Raw genomic sequence first — 17,488 nt, forward strand, 5'->3', positions numbered from 1 at the left:
ATGTGATGAGATTTCCGAGGATGTGACAGTGAAAAAGGATGGGTATTTATGTCAAGAGAGGATGTATTACAAAAAAAATGTTTTTTGTTGTTTGATTTTTGTTGTTTAATGTGAAATGACTTTTTCCCTGCTCCTTCGAGCTCTTCCTTTGATTAGGGTTTAACTTTTTCTAAAGTCTTTGCATCGCTAAGCATTTAGTCACACGTTACAGGACTTTTGAATGAATGAACAAATCTTCTATCTGAGGCTAATGTTCACCTTGTAAATATAATTTTTTTGCTAATTTCATTTTGGACTGCAGATCTTATGAACTTATGATGGAAGTCCGATCCCTATTCAGTCTATGGGAGGAAATCCAAGAATTCACGGGGAATAAATTCCACAAAGAAACAACTGGGAAAATTACGATGTCGCTGAGGGAAACAAATCTTAATTAAGAGTGTCTTGTTAAATGTAACAACGCTTTAATTTGACAATGAGGTACATGTTTGCTCTAATAAAAAGTTCAAGTAGGGCACACACATCTCTGAAAATGTCATGCAATTTCCGCCTCATTCTCGAGGAGAGGCTATGTTGATAGTCAAGTGTATGTCAAGTATGTGAGAAGACAGAAAGCACAGCTGCTACTGAAGTATGAATTCATAGATTGAAAAATAAATAAAGCTGAAAATAATCAGTAAAACCATTTCAAATAGTTAAAATTGATATGTATTCTTTGACAACACTGTATCTAATTTCATGAATAGACACCAAAGAGAATTATAATATTATATGAAGGTGAGCCATAGATGTTTCTTTGCATAATAATAAGGTAGTACTAACCACTTTTTAGTACTAACCTCCCATTTCAAGTTTTTTTTATGATACAACAATACAATTATGTGAAAAAATAAAGATCAACCTAACCTGCTTCCTGTGAATGGATTTCTCCTGAACGGCAATTGAACAAACTAAGATGATGGTTTATACCATCGGCAATTTTTACTTTGTACTTTTCTTAGAAGACCTCTCCTACAATTTTAAAGCAGTCCTTTTACTTGTGCTATTTATTTAAGTTCAAACAAAGTCACATGTGTTAAACTATTTGGAAGGTGTATGCTTTGTTTGGAGGATATTGTGCAAATGAGAATGCTCTAAACCATTTAAAAAGTCACAACAAAAACAGGCTGCTATTTAGCTAATGGTCATGATGCTCAATAGATTTAAATAATCATCTGTAATATTGCTCAGTAAATGCCAATGACTATTTGAAAACAACAAAAGGATGGCAGTCAGACAGCTCTCCTTTCACGGCGCCACTACTGTCTCAATTATTGGATGGTCTAAAAAAACTAACAGAGAGCATTTGGTTCCATTTTATGGAAACTTTTAAATGTTCATCATTATGGACAGGGAACTACAGTTTGAGCTAGTTGCAGCTATTCTGCTTGTCCTTTTTGCTAGTTTAGTGAGCCAAGTGCTTACATATTGACAAGCTCATCATACAAGAAAGCTTCTTATTGACCCACAATCTTTGTGTGACTCATCATATGAGTATGCCTACCCCAGTCACTGCTTGTGTCAGGTGAGCCTTTCTAGGTGTCCTTGAATCAACCGTTCTTATTAATTGATTGATTGATTGGTAATTTATTTCAACATGTGAACAATATACAAGTACATTTAGAAAAGAAATAAGAGAGAAAAAAAATACTATACAAATTACATACAAAAAAACATTCTGATTAATTTACATGTTGAAAGGGAGTGGGAAGAAGTATACACTTATTTAATCCCACCCCTGTCCCATAAATTATCAGTGAATATTTAGTCAGCTTCCTTACTGATATAATTTGTAATAAAAATAGTGAACAGATTTCTGATATACTATATACTATAATATCACATCATGAATTTTTTGTTTGTTTGTTTTTAAATAGAGACATTCACTTAATTTAAATATTTTCCTTTTCTTTATAGATCGAGAAGATCATATTTTTATAACTCTTTTTGAACAGTTTTATGTTTGGACATTGCTTTAATTCCATATTCACTTTGTTCCATAGTTTCACTCCTTGAACAGAAACACAAAAGCCTTTTCTTGTAGTACGTATCTTCATTGTTTTGAAGTTACAAAAACCCCTTAAATTATAACTTCCTTCTTTCAAAAAAAACATACTCTGAATATTACCTGGCAGTTCTTTATTTTTTGCTTTGAATAGAATTTGTGCTGTTTGGAATTTCACTATATCGTCAATTTTCAATATTTCAGACTGCAAAAATAGTGAGTTTGTATGTTCCCTATAACCTGCATTGTGGATGATTCGAATTGCTTTCTTTTGAAGAGTAAAAAGTGAATGTAATGTGGTTTTATAGTTATTGCCCCAGACCTCTGCACAATAGCTTAAGTATGGTGAAACCAGTGAACAGTAGAGAATATGAAGTGATGTTCTGTCGAATACCTGTTTTGCCTTGTTTAGTACTGCAATGCTTCGTGATACTTTGGAATGAATATATCTTACGTGAGCTCTCCAGTTAAGTTTTTCATCTATTATTACCCCCAGAAATTTATTTTCACTGACTCTTTCAATATCAACACCATTTATTTGAATCTTTGCATTTGTATTTAAACTACTATTTCCAAATAACATCAGTTTAGATTTATTCAAATTTAATGATAATTTGTTTTTATCAAGCCAGAACTTCACTTTACTTATTTCATTAGTCATATCCTCCAATAAATTCTGCAGATCATCACCAGAGCAAAAAATGTTTGTATCGTCAGCAAAGAGAACCATTTTTAATACTTTGGACACTTTACAGATGTCGTTAATGTACAAGTTGAAGAATTTTGGACCCAAAACTGACCCTTGGGGTACACCACAAGCAATGTCCATACATAAGGAGCAACCACCATTTATTTTCACAAACTGCTTTCTGTCACTTAAATAACTCCGGACCCAATCTAAAACTACCCCTTTGACACCATAACGTTCTAGTTTTCTTATTAATATATCATGATCTATAGTGTCAAATGCCTTTGTCAAGTCTATGAATAACCCAGCCACATATTGCTTTTTGTCTATGGAATTTGTGATGTATTCTATTGAATCTAATAGTGCCGATGATGTTGATCTGCTTGATCTGAATCCGTACTGACTCTCAGTGAGTAGTTTATGTTTATCTATAAATTTTTCCAGTCTGTTTTTAAACAGTTTTTCAAGAACTTTTGAGAATTGGGGTAGTAAAGAGACAGGCCTGTAGTTTGTGAAATGGTGTTTGTTTCCAGATTTGTATAGAGGTATAACTTTTGCTATTTTCATTCTGTCTGGAAATCGACCAGTTTGAAATGATAAATTACAGATGTATGTAAATGGTTTTATAATAGCCTCAATGACTCTTTTAACCACTATCATATCAATATCATTACAATCCAAATACATACATACTAAATACATTTAATGCCATACTGTAGTACTGTGCAAAAGTATTAAGTCACCCCTAATTTCTATATATTTTTTTGCTTTATGACGCATGACCTGAGAGATGTATCTGGGTCTTCAGTTAATTCATCTTCTGTTCATTGAAGCCTTATCAGAAATGGTCTAAGTGAAATTGGGGCTGTTATGCAGCCAAGTTATGAACAAACAGAAACAAAGAGAAAGGCTGAAATGTGCCAGATTACACACAAACTGGGCGGGAAATAAGCGGCGACTGGTGTTGAATCCAAACTTGATTCAAATTGTCCTCAATATGTACAGAGGAGTTCAGGACAGACGTCTAGTAGGAAAGTGCTGTCAGATATTGATCCACCACACGTTATCATCAAGAAAGTTTCAGATTGGCAACAGCTTCATTTTTCAGGATGATAATGATCCCATAAACACTGCCAGTGTAGGAAAAGCATGCTGGGATAGGAAAGCGCATAATAGAACGCTATCAGTCAGAAGTCTGGAGAATTCCACCTGCATCCTTAAAGAAACGTCATCTGTGACAAGGACTAAAGGTGGCCAAACCAAATACTGACTGAAATTTTGCCTTACATACTATATTCCCATTTTTTTAAAAAGTCCATCAATCCATTTTCTTCAGCACATCAGATTCAGGGGCTGGAGCCTATCCTAGAAGACTATTTTAGAGGGGGGTACACCCTGGAAAGATTGCTAGTCTGTTGCAAGGCTAAAAAAATGCACCAAAACTGTTTGATTTCTGTTATTAAAATACTGCTCCAAAAACTTGGTGCTTCCTACTTTTTATACATTTAGTTGATTTGATTTGATTTGATTTGATATACCGGTACCTTTATTAGTCCCACAAGGGGAAATTTCATAAGGCTGCCGACCTATTGCCCGCAATGGCGGCGCCATCTTACCCTCCGACCATACATATATTACAATATAATATATATAATATATAAATAACAAAATGTAAATGTAAATAATTTAATGGATAAAAAACACACTGTGTCAGAGCACACAATAAAAGTCACAGGGTAATTGAAGCTGCACTGGTTATTGTAGCTACAATTCACATTTCAAAATTTAAGAAAGGTAAATTGATAGAGCAAGCTAATAGCATTTGTAATTATATACTGCCATTCAACTCAAAACCCAAACAGATGTTAATGCACCAGTGCCCTGACAGTACCGACAAGAGTTATCCCTGCTGCAAAAGTTTCTCTGTAATAAGTACTCACACATGTGTTGTCATGATTTGTCTGTACAAATGGACACAATACTTATTTATTTTTAATGTTCCATTTTACCTTCTCCATCCCAGAGGAAAACACTGGAGTGGGACTGGCTCTGTTATCTCTAATCATCAGCACTACAGTGAAAAATAAGCTAGCCATTTAAATTAGCCAAGAAAAGAGACATCTTATCTGTCCTGATATACTAAAAATGAGGTTGGCAGACATGGCGCCAGTCTATCACTCTAACCTCTAATAAGCAACATGAAGCAGGATTTAGTCTGTAAAACTGTGTCAGACAGTGGAAAAAAAGAAATGAAGGGGAATAGAAACGAACAAAACGGAAAAGGAAGAAGAAATACAAAATGAAAATGAGTTCACCCCATTTCTGAATAGAAATCATTGCCTTAAGAAAACCAGAAGTAAAATAAAAGCACTCAGTGATCAGTTTTTCTCCCTGTTATTTGCTATTCATGCATTTATACTAAGACTTTTAATACAATGTACAGTGTGTGCCACAGTAGTTTGATGAGTGCAGTTATTCAAGCAGCAGTATAACCCTTCCTCTCTTTTTATATGAATTATTATAGTAAACGACTACATACAAAAGGTGAAGAAAGGCAGATCCATTGAGTCACTGTATACAGTGTCGACTTTAAAAATACTGTGAACATATGATGGTGTGACATGCAAATTTGCAGGCTAACGTAAAACGTAGGGCACTGGTTCTGTTTTCAACTCATTAAATTTACTGAAAAGTGAACAAAGAGCAGATGATTTTGCACATTTAAAATCATATCACCGGTTATAAGGGTGTTAACATTTGTTCAGTATTATTTTTATGATGGATTGAAGCATGTAAGAGAAAATACATTCAGGGATGAAGAGAATATCATCCACTTTTCATCCAATTATTTGAGACTCTCAGAAGGATTTACTTTTGTCAGCACAGTGTGGCAGTCAGACAAGCATAAGTGGGTACAGACAGTTTTAATGCTTTTCTTTTATGCAGACACTTGTGAGAAAAGGCAATTTGCACATGATAACAGTTGCACAAGTTACAGGATTACAATGCTTCTGTGATTTATTTATTTCTGACTATGCAACTTTACCAAACTAAATAAATTGGATATGGTTAATGGAGCTTCAGTAAGCTGTTAATTTATCAATCAATTGTCAACTGAGGATTTTCAGCATTAACAGGTGTCTGGCACTGCTTACAGGGGCCTGTGATTGAACGTATGTAAAAAAACAAAACAAAAACTTAATTATCACTTTCCATATGTAATAATTATCTGGTGAGACCACAGACCCAGCAAAAATAATTAATTTTAATTGGCCCAGAAGTACATTATGATATAACATTTAAAATAAAGGTTACCTAATTTGCGTTTTAGTTTGTGAAATGATCTTTATCCACCTGTGGGTTACAACCAAAGTAGGTACAGGAGATTGGAAAACCAGCACAGGAGCCAGAAAGTGAGTTTCCCGAAGCTAGACATCTCAGAGCCTGGCAAATGAATCGCTAGATCAACAGCCCTATCAACCCCCTGTAGATCTATTGTTGGAAAGAGAGACGTGCCCTTTAGAGACTATTTAATGTCATTTCTGCCTCATGGGTCTATGAGAAATAGGGTTGAGGATGAATAAATCAGCGATCAATAAATGCCTGCTTTTTAGATGGCCGTGCAACAAGCCACATTAGAGCTCATGTGAACCTACTATCTACTATCATGAATATCAAAAGTCACAACATTAAAGGGTGATTTTATCCAGACTAAGCGACTGATTTAACAAAGGGAAATACACCTGGATCCCTGGTGTCTAAGCTTGGCTTGGTCAATGCAACGTTGCCAGATTTGGCCGGATTATGTGCGCACAGACTCGGTCTGATATGGTGCAAAGACTGCTCCAGTTAGCAGCACTTGGGTAGGTTTTAGAAAAGTGTTGGCAACTAGAAGTGTTAACATGTACTTTCTTCTGAATCTGGTGCATTTTTACTTAAATCTGCCAAGAAGCTAGTCTCCAGACATACCAGATTATAACTGCTGATGAAAAAGTCGTTTTAGTATCCTGGGGAGGAGTTTAAAACATGCATGTACTGTACTGTAATAACCAGCCAAATTACCAGATTCAGCAAATGCTGTGCATTTACATTGTAGCAAACTGAACTCCTGTTAGGACTCAAAACGTTTTTAGATTAAAGTATGTTCGTAATATCTTCTAGCTTGGAATCTAGCTCCCAACAAACATTTCTTAGGCCGCCATATCATAGATTATTTTCATTGCAAAATAGGACAGTTAGGAACAGTGTCAACGGGAACATCAGCACTAGCTGCTGCATGTTATAGTTCCATGACTAACACTGCAACCATAAAATTAAATGAAGAGAATTCAAAGCAGCCCTTTTAAGAGACTATCAAGCAGATATACAGTAATATTTAATGTAGGGTAATATTTTTAGTTTAAGTGTGTTAAAAAGTGGTTCCGAATAATACATTAACACCAGCGCTGTTGCTGTAGACACATTCGCGAATAACTACTGCATGATACATGCAAGATAGTGGCTTGAAGGAATAATTACATTCAAATGAATTGACTTTTCTCTATGAGAGCTTCGTGTAAGCTGGAAGTCATTAGCAATATCTGCTTATAGACGAGCTGACACATCAATAAGAGCAAACTGGGAAACCAAAACAACAACAACAACAACAGCATCGATCACTCTGCATCAGTTCTAGATGGTGGAGAAAACTCACAGTAGCCATCCAGGAAATAGTATTTCAGTCTTCATTACAGTTTCTAACCAGAAAGACGCCTCATCTAAGACCTATCAGGCTGGGAAGAAAATGGACTGAATGCAGATAAATGATGATGGAAAGGGAGGAAACCAGGGCTGAAAAATGAGCAGAAAGGGTTAGTGAAGAAGGGAAGAAGTGACCAGATTGAGGGAAGGATGAGCAGGATGGGAAATGAGAAGAAAGGATAAAAGGGAAGTAAAAGGGACAGAATGGGGATGGCTGGCAAGGGTGGAGAGGGGTTGGCATGGACTCACTTTTACACCCAACTTGGGAAAGAAAAAGTACAGCAAAAACAGGAACCTGCATCATATTGCAGAGGCATTCTAGTGTGGTATAATAATTAGTGTCGTACAGAAAGAGAGTGGAGCGGTAGATGAATTCATGTCTGTTTTCTCAGAGTAAATGGTTCTGCCAGCTAGTGAACACACCAGGTAATGAACAGCAGCACTGAATGCAGCTGGCACCCCATTATCTGACCTTGCTGTCCCCATTATCTGGCCTTGCTGTCCCCTTGTGCCTCTAATGATTTTGAGATATAAGCGTCCACATGTTAGCTTGCTCTCTGGCCTCTGTTCTATGTTTGCCTGGCTGTATGCTTGAAGGTTTCTGAGATTCAACAAGGATCTCAGACAGATAAACAGGCTGTACAGTGCATGTTTATTATGGAGTGCACAGTGTGTATATATGTTCCTCTGGGTGTCTGTCCTCCTAGCTAATGCTAATGACCACATTATGATGAATTGGCTCCATGATTTCTGTTAGGCTGAGTGGTGATTAAATCTTCATTACCGCTTCTGGTCAGTCCTGCTCTACATAGATTGCCAAGAAACTCAATTCCTCTTCATTCAAGAAGAAGCCCCTGACTGAATCAGGACAAACAGCGACAAACAAATTACAGCTAAGAAAGGAGAGCACAAATAATGCTCTCAATCTCTCACTTCAGCTCTACACCGTCGCAAAGATCAAACAAGTTTTGCAGTAAAAAGTCCAAAATCAACTTACAGAGCCTGATGGAAAACAGGCAAATGTCTGTGTCCGTCATGAGAGATGGTGTGTTTTAATAATAACTCTAATAATAAAAGTATATTCTCACACACACACACACACACACACACACACACACACACACACACACACACACACACACACACACACACACACACACACACACACACACACACACACACACTTTTTATTTGAATTCTTGGATCGTAGAACAAGCCAAGATGGTTGGTGTGATGAAATGGATGACTATAGGAAAAAGAGCAGTTTAATTCCAGAGCTCCAGTAGAGGGCACCCAAATACCTGGCACCTAATTGACAAGTAGTTAATCCCTGTGACCACAGCTTTCAGGGGTTTACGTACAGATGAGTATCTGCCCTGCATGTAAGTTCATTTAATTCACCTCCTGAACCAAGAAATAACGTTTAACTTCAGGGCTTTGAACCAAAGAATAAAGATTGGGAAGTGACGATACAAAACCAAAAGACAAGTGGACAGCTTCGATGGAATATTTCCTCTAGCAAAAACCCCCAAAGGACCTTTAAGATATCTGATAAAAAGGTTTACCAAGTTTTGATTCTCATGGACACATATCCTAGAGGGTCCTCGCTGGTAATAAGTTAGCCACAACTGTTACGTGCGATAAATAAACATTTACAGAAAATAAACTGTCAGGACAACAGTTTTCCTTGTTCTGAAATTGACTGCCTAAATATAGGTGATTTGAAAAGGGGCATTTGCATGATGACAGTTTAATTTTAGTTACATTTCTCTACAGCCCTCAACTAAGTAAACACCCAGCACTATTCCAATGAACTAGCTTGTGTTCTAATGTACAGAATATATGATGTTGTGAAAAGAAAATGTTGCAAAATCCAATATATTATTCTGTATAATATATTATATGCTTACTTATGGATATGAAAAGGAGAACACATGTCCTAATAAATCTGATTCTGTGTCTCTGTTCTTTTTCCTTTTGTTTTACTGTCACAACTTGCAAAACAATTGCCAAGTGTTTGGTACATTTTCCAGGACTCAAGAGACAAGTACAATAAGTATACATAAAATTTTCCAGACTGACCCGTTTCACATCTTTCCCAAATGTCTCGCTGTAGCTGGTCCCAAGAATCTCAAACTGTACATGAGAATTAGAGCCTTCGGCACGGAAATCCATCAGTCCAGTCAGGCCACTTATCCGCCCCTGTTGAAACAACAGCTGAATGTATTAAATGTGTGAGATGTTATGAAAAAGAAAGGGAAGAAGCAGCGGTAAGTCCTGTAAGGTGTGTGCTTGTGTCTACGATCTAGGCAAGTTTACAGGTATTGGAAAAAAAATAATAACAATAACAACAAATAGCCTACACATATTCTATTACACAAAATAAATATCTTTGCACATAATATTTTCATCAAAATTTAGTTACATTAAACAATTGGTTTATTTGATTAACTTGCTTTATAGAATAGGCTCTGTAGAGAAAAAAATCAACTACTTTTAAAATAAAAAGTCGTTTAACGAAAGCTCAGATGGAGCTTTGTTGCACAGAACTGTATGAATTTAGAGTTTTGTTTACCATCCTTCATTCCATAAAATGTATGCAACTTCTAAGATGATAAGCCTTAACCTATGAATTCCATTCCACAAGACCTTTAGGTACAGTAGGAGGTTATCAAAAACAATTTAGAAAAGTTCAGCCAAACGTTGAGTTGTTGTGAAGCACTAACCAGTCAAAACGCTGTATGCATTTTAGAAAGAAGCTTAAAGTGTAAGAGAAAATTTAGTTCACTTAAATCATGTCATATGAATGACATAACATAACAATATGATAGCCGCTACAATGAACACCATTTTTCTTTGCCGTTTTGTCATGTTCAACTTGGTCATTTCCTCTCACACTTAAGATTAAACCAGCATGACTCTCTGCAACAATGAAAAATTCCATTATCAGATTGAAATGGATGACATCGAGCCACTTTCTGCTATAATACGCCTTATTTCAATGAGGGAACAGAGACGGCTGTACGAGCAAAGGCGTCAAAGCCCAGAATCTTCCACAAAATAAAAACTGGTTTCATTTTAAAAATAACTGAATAGTTCATTGCACCATTCTGTCTTTTGAGTGTAAAAATCCCCTTTATAGATGCTAATGCTTCTCATAAATTCTTCATTATGCATTTCAGACTCTTAGTCATATGTGACAAAAAATACTCCATAAACAACTGCTATTAGAAGAAGAAAAACTAGAAGGAAACAGCAGTGTCTATATTAAAAACAAGCCAAAACCAAACAAAAAGCAACAGTGACTTCAATCCCAAATACCTTTTGAATAGTGTCCAACATAGACCATCCTCCATTCCATGGCTTGGTAGACTTCCTCATGCAGTTAAGGCTGGCCATACTGTGCCACTTCCTGTCCTCAAGCTTCCTATAGAAGGCGTTTGCCAGCATCAATACGCTATCATACAAGTAGAGATTGGACACCTGATGAGGGAAAACAATAAAATAAAATAAAAAAATATTCTTGGTTTCTTCTTTGTGACACAGAACAGCACACAAACTCAGCATACCGCCAAGAAAACAAATATTAGTTTTCAGGACTGCAGGAAATATCACAGTGTCTCGGTGCTGAAACTCAAAGCAGTGGCACACAAGTAAAAAGTATTTGTTTTTCATTCTGGTGAGGTGGGCTGTAAAAAAAGAAAAAGGAAATATTGTTGGTGAATAATAAACTCTTGCTTCTTTTGTCTGACAGTGGGACACCACAATTATACTCCCTTGCAGATGTGCACATGGACATATTATGCTATGCTCTTTTCTGCTTTGGATCCACAGCCATACAAGAAACTGGAGGATGCCCACACATTGCCTCTACGCCTTTTGATGATGACAAGACTTTCGACAGTTGGACCTCTTTTTGGTGATGAAAAGAAGACCGGGTTGCTTACTTCTTTCATGACTGTCCAAATTTATGTTTGCAGGAAGCTTTCTACTTGAGCACTCAAGCTGATTTGCTGAAAAATGATGGTATTTGACTTTTTCCATTTGTGAAACAATTTCCATGAAACACTCAGGAGGCGAAGGTCATGATGCCACTGCAGTCTGATGCCAAAACAACAATTGTTTCTGCTTCGGTAATCACATGCCTAATGAATTCAGTGTCCCATTCAATTGCAGTGTGTCGTGTGAGGAATCATGTCAAATGCTTGCTGTTATAGTGTGACAGTGGATTTGATAGCTCCTCTAGGTCAAGTCAAGTCAAATCCTCCCACAGCAGAATATCCAGAGAGGCAATAGTAGCTGCCACTCCAAGCAGCGGCTTCTCTGTGGTAAGACATCATGTAAGTTAACTCCCCAAGGTCACCGAGTCAGAAGCTAAGTCCAGGTGAGATGCAGCTTGATATCTCTGGATTTCTAAGGTTACACCACAGCTGAAGCATTGAAAAAGGGCTTATTAGTACAGTAAAGCACTGTACTTTACTCACTGTTTAACAATTCTGATGAATGCTTAAACGGCCATTACCCATTATTTAACCCTCTTTTATGTGAATTATTGAGGACTGTGGGTGCACACACCACATGGTTTTGCCATCTGTCTGGAGTACGGATAAAAAGGAATGTGAACATTTCAATAGCGCTACAGGGAGCACAGCCATTTCACTCCAGATGGATTGATCAAAAGTGTGAGAGAGCCACTCTTAACTCTGCATTGAAAGCAATACGTGGCTGGGTGAGTGAGGTTACTTTAAAGACTCAAAGAAGAGAATGACATTGTGTAAGGAAGACAAGAAAGCCAAACGGCGAGTCTTCTACACTGACCCTTCTTGTCACTGATTGAATTTACCTTTCCTCTGGTTGATAAATCCTTAATACGAATCAAAGGCAGCAGAATTTTTAGAGCATACCTTTTACTACAGAAGCCTTTATTAAGCTTGCAGTTTCAGATTTTATTAACAAGTAATGCACTGATTTCGGGTTTACAGTAATTTGGGTTCATTGCCACTTAAATTTATTTGCGTGTTATTAAAACAACCCTTTTCCTTCATTTAAAACAATAATTTGCTCTGTTCTGCCAGTTAGTCTCTAGACACACTAAGCTGCAGTCATTGATATTCATGGGCATTCATGTCCCTCATAATTATCGTACCAAGGGAGTTTAATATATATTCTGTTGCATGCATAATCAGTTAGTATTTGTATTCATTGGCACTTGGCAGATGCTTGTACTTTACACTATGGTTGCATGCGTACGCTGTACAGTCACTACAAATACCGGGGAAAATTTGTGTAAGTAATTACGTTCAGATCTTTATACAGGCAATTTGTGGTAAACACAAACCAGAAAAAAACACATCTTGCTTCATTTATCTGTCACTGGTACTGGATGAAGTATATTAAATAAGTTTGTTGGTCTGAAGCACACATTTATTATCTTAAAAGTATCCACAGCAAAATGTATAAGGCAAAAAAATAAAGTTAACAAAAAAGAACAAGCATGAACTTGCTATCAGTCTAAAACCCACTGTGACAATGTCCATCACACTGCTACTGTTGTGCATCTTTAAAGGCTCTTAATTAAACACATGTGTTTCGAGCACGCTCAGTATTTTCATTGACAATGAAGGTTTAAGAGCAGAGATTTTTCTTTACCTGTTTTGTTACTTTTTCCTGATTAAAGGAAAAAAATAATAATAAAAGAAACCATCTCCACTAAAATCTGCTGAAATCGACTGCATTCAAATTGACAACAGGTACTTATAACCTTTTACAGTCACCTCAAGCAAACGATAAGGAACCATTTAACACTCCAATATGCCACCAGTATTTGGTCTGGTTGTGCAAAATTACACACTTCATCACACTGAGAAAAAGGAAAAAAATAAGAGTGGTTGTTTATATAAATAAGCACAGCATCAGTATGGGACCTAATAAATGTTTATACACAATATAGTAGAATGTATTCACATGTATGTTTGATTAAGGAATCACGTCAACCTTCCACTGTCTAAATTAAATAATAATTCACATGGCTTCAAATCATATTGCCTTAAGTGCATTTATGCAGTTTTTTATTCACCATTAAAATTTTTATAGATATTTTGTAGAATACCTGATATTGATAAGAATCTTCTGAGTCCTGATTTATGGAGCCAGGCATTAGTATAATAGTCCTTTAACTTACTCTAAAGAGTTTTTTTTTTTAAATTTTGTTTGTCATATTAAACAAGACTAAAAAAAAAAGTTAATAGATTGTACTGCATTTGTTAAACGGTAACGTGCAGGTCAATATAGTCTGAGTGACAATCTTGTAAGGCTTCAAAAGTACATATTTCAGTATATTTTACCTCCAGGGACTGTAGATAGCCTTCCTGAGGGTCACAGAGCAGAGACGAGATGCGATGATTGTTCCTCATACAGCGAACATTGGTATCCCTCCACAACGGGAAGATCTGACGAATGATGGTCATTCGCCCCAGAGAGCTGTGAACTAACTCCATGATGTCTGCATCGCTCACCTCCTAAAGGTGAAAATGACAAAGCAGTTTAATTCCCCCTTTCCACTGAATACAAGTTATGAAAAGTCACATATTGTATTAGATTGTGACATTTGCACAATGTGAAATAATGAGATAAACTGTGGATTTTAGTGGAAATTTGAATAAGATAGAACTTTGGAGGGGCTTGACTTAAAAATGGATAAATGGTGAGGCTGAAATGTAAACTTATTTGGTCATCTTCATTTTAAGAATGTCAATTTTCTGTATCAATTTATAAATGTTTAATGTTTAACCAAAGCTTAATTCATCAAATACGTCTGTTAAATAAACCAAATTAATTAAGTTAATGTTTTTTTCTATTAAAAAAAACACAAAATATTTTAATAATTGTAGTCATTTCAAGATTTAAACACCTTTTTTAGCAATTAAAGACAGACTTCATTTTCTACAAAGCCTTCTTGTTTTGCCATTACAGAGTCAAATCAATGATCATTTGAAGTATATCCATCACAATAATAGTTCAGGTGACCCTTGGTCCTCTTCTATGGGGGATACTTGTGTGAAGCATCAGATCAATATTCATGAGACACTGAGCTGCCTACTAGTTTTCAGAGCCAGACAATCGTCAATGCTGAGGCAGACAATGAGTCTCCGGGGAAACACTGAGTTCATATGCCATCTGACAATAAATCTGTGAGGTTTTGTCGGGTCAAGACTCAAGTATCCCCAGGTCCCTCACCAAACACCCCTCAATACATGCTCTTTATCAGTTTTCCTAATCAGACATTTTGATCTACCTCTTTTGCATTGACCTCCCTAAATTATTTTTCTCCTGCTGGTTTCTGTCCAGACTCAGTGTTCATTTCTCAGGGACTCTGTCATTGTATAGGCCCTTTCTTCTTTCAGCCTAATGTGGTTTTCAATCTCTTATTATCTTCCCATCACTCCTAATAAGTCTTTCTTTGTACCTTTACCTTACTTTACCTGACCATCAGTCTTGTTCCTTCACTACAAATTGTCAGTCCAAATCTGCCTTTTTACAAACTGCCTTTTGCTTTTCAACACTGTTCTTCTTACATATACCTTAAGTCAAAAACACATATTGTAAAAACGCAATGTGGTGAGCACGCTGAACTTTTTTCTTTTGTCAATTTCCCAAATATCTTTTGTCTCATTGGTGATTCTAGCTCATCTATTTCTTTCCTATGACTCTTTTTTTTCAGACTCTTCACAGCCAGACAAGTGGAACTGATGAATATTCACGAGTTGCCAGGACACTTTAATCGGGCAAATTATGGTTCACAACATGGTTCACAGAAATGAGCTCTCCCATCCAAGTTAATAACTTTTAGTGTCACCTAGTCCAAGTATTCTGTCACCATCACATGTGACATTTATGTCATAACCTGACCTGGCTGTGACATTTCCCAATAGGACATGGCTCATGAAACATGTGCCTTTTAAACTTTGAGGAGAGATATTACACATATTTCAAGCAAGCGGACCGCAATGGTCATCTGAGGGATGGATTGAACCGTTAGAAGGGTTATTAATCTCAATGGGCCACTCTATGTGATTATAGTAGCCTGTAAGTCAAATTGCAATATTAATTCTGATGAAAAAAGATAATATACAAACTACTTTTAAACTCTACAGGTGTCACAAAATTACTTCAAGTTGTTAAAGCCCCTTCAAAATAACCCTATTAAATATTAGAAAAAGGGAATAAAGTATAGCAATGTTTCAACGACCAAAACATATTAATCAAATCAAGTCTATCTGACAGAAAGCCTAAATTATCCTCTTTGTGCTGCTCATTCTATGTTATTAATCCCTCACTAGAAATATATAAAAATTATAGCATTAATCTGACAATCATTTAATTAACAGTTAAGGTGCTCTTTTAAAGCTGCGGGTGACTAAGCTAAGAGGAAATAGGAGTTAGACATGAAGCGCAAAGCCCCGTGGTTATGATATTATTTTGAGGTGTTCTCGTCAATGAACACGCACACCTTTTTATGTCCTTTGAATACATATTTGAGGGAGAACAGCTCTCAGTAGCTAGACAGACAATAATATTATTATATTATGAAATGATCTAGTGATATACATGAATCATTGCTGCCCTGCGGTCATTTTATATTAGAAAAATAAAGGTAAACATCAGGAATACTGAAATCCAAAGAAGTCTTTGCTTATCTGTTACACATTGACCGATGTTATCAGAAACGGAGATTTCAATACATAAACATCTTCTTCTTATACATCAAAAAGAAGATATGATGATACTGTTGAGAAAATTGTACAAAATTGAAGATTTTCTAAATTAGATACAATCCTGTCCTCCAAAAGCTGATCGTTAACTGTGATACCTGGAATCACACCAAATACTGTACTTTCACAAAGAAATAATGTCAATGGAAAATTGTATTTAGTAGTCAGTATAATCTTTTAGTGATATAAGTTTGCTTATGGTAGGATGCTGTTTGTAGTTATTTGGTAGTGACAGGATGTGTGATTTTTAGCAGGCTTGGTTCACCCCCCACATCCTGGGAGCATGGGAGAGGTCGTACCTTGTTTTATTGTAGATACATCCTAACTTGAAGATCTGTTTGATGTTTGGTAGAGCTTCCTACCCTTTGTATGGTTTCACTGTGTTATCTTTGGTAAACCATACATTGGGTGTGGGGGAAGACTACCCTCTTTATGACCAAGGATGTTGTTCCTGCTTTTAGGTTATATGACCCTTTGTTCAACACACACACACACACACACACACACACACACACACGCTCAATGGAGTATAAATAAAGACCGGGGCAGTTCTCTCACTGGAGTCTCTTAGAGTGGAGGCTGCCCTTGCTAGCAAGAAGTTCTGTGTGTTTCTCTTCTCTGAGTCTTTACTGAAGAAGTGTTTTAGAACATTTTCCCTAACAAATAACTTATTTACTTGTGACAGCGACGAGAAACATATTACATTTATTTTCATTTATTTGAAAAATCATATGTAATCAAGCAAGCAGCATTACGATTATTTATTAACAATGTCGAGGACCGAATAACATTAGATATGTTATTATTTTAGGGTCACTATGTAGAGGGAATAATGTGGATAACATACAGTAGCTGTGCTTCAGTTAACTGCAGCAGTTTGTGAAGATCTAAGAGTTAAATCTTCAAATTGGTAAATTAGACCAATGATAACTAAACAAGGGTTATATTAGGCTTTATTAATAATGATTTCAAGCGCTGGCAGCAAAAAGTGATTTGCTAAATAAACCACAACAGCTTATTTAATGACACTGTATCACTTCCTCAAGTAGATGAAAGCAGTTATTATTTTAAGCTGAGACATGCCAACAAAGTTTTTTTTTTACTTTTTCAAAATAGTCGAGGATGCAAACACTAGGGCATCCTATGGTTGGACACATCATGTCATTTCTGCAGCTTTGGTGAGGAGTTATGGAAGCAGAGATTGCTTGAGTCATTATTGCATCTTTGCATGAGTTATTATTTAAT

The 17,488-nt window shown here is 36.3% G+C and overlaps 1 protein-coding gene across 5 annotated transcripts in view; it reads right to left on the reverse strand.

The window, feature by feature from the left end:
- The window catches only part of grid1a (glutamate receptor, ionotropic, delta 1a), a 299,840-nt gene that overhangs the window by 25,307 nt on the left and 257,045 nt on the right, over positions 1–17,488 (reverse strand). For all 5 annotated transcript variants that reach the window (XM_080868622.1, XM_080868621.1, XM_080868623.1 and 2 more), the window contains exons 6-8: positions 13,817–13,990; positions 10,794–10,955; positions 9,555–9,674 (exon numbers count right to left, since the gene is read on the reverse strand). In XM_080868622.1, coding sequence (XP_080724748.1) covers positions 9,555–9,674; positions 10,794–10,955; positions 13,817–13,990 — 456 coding nt within the window. The remainder of the gene's footprint in view (positions 1–9,554; positions 9,675–10,793; positions 10,956–13,816; positions 13,991–17,488) is intronic.

This window comes from Rhamphochromis sp. 'chilingali' (genome assembly GCF_963969265.1).
Source record: "Rhamphochromis sp. 'chilingali' genome assembly, chromosome: 20".
In the NCBI taxonomy this organism is placed as follows: domain Eukaryota; kingdom Metazoa; phylum Chordata; class Actinopteri; order Cichliformes; family Cichlidae; genus Rhamphochromis; species Rhamphochromis sp. 'chilingali'.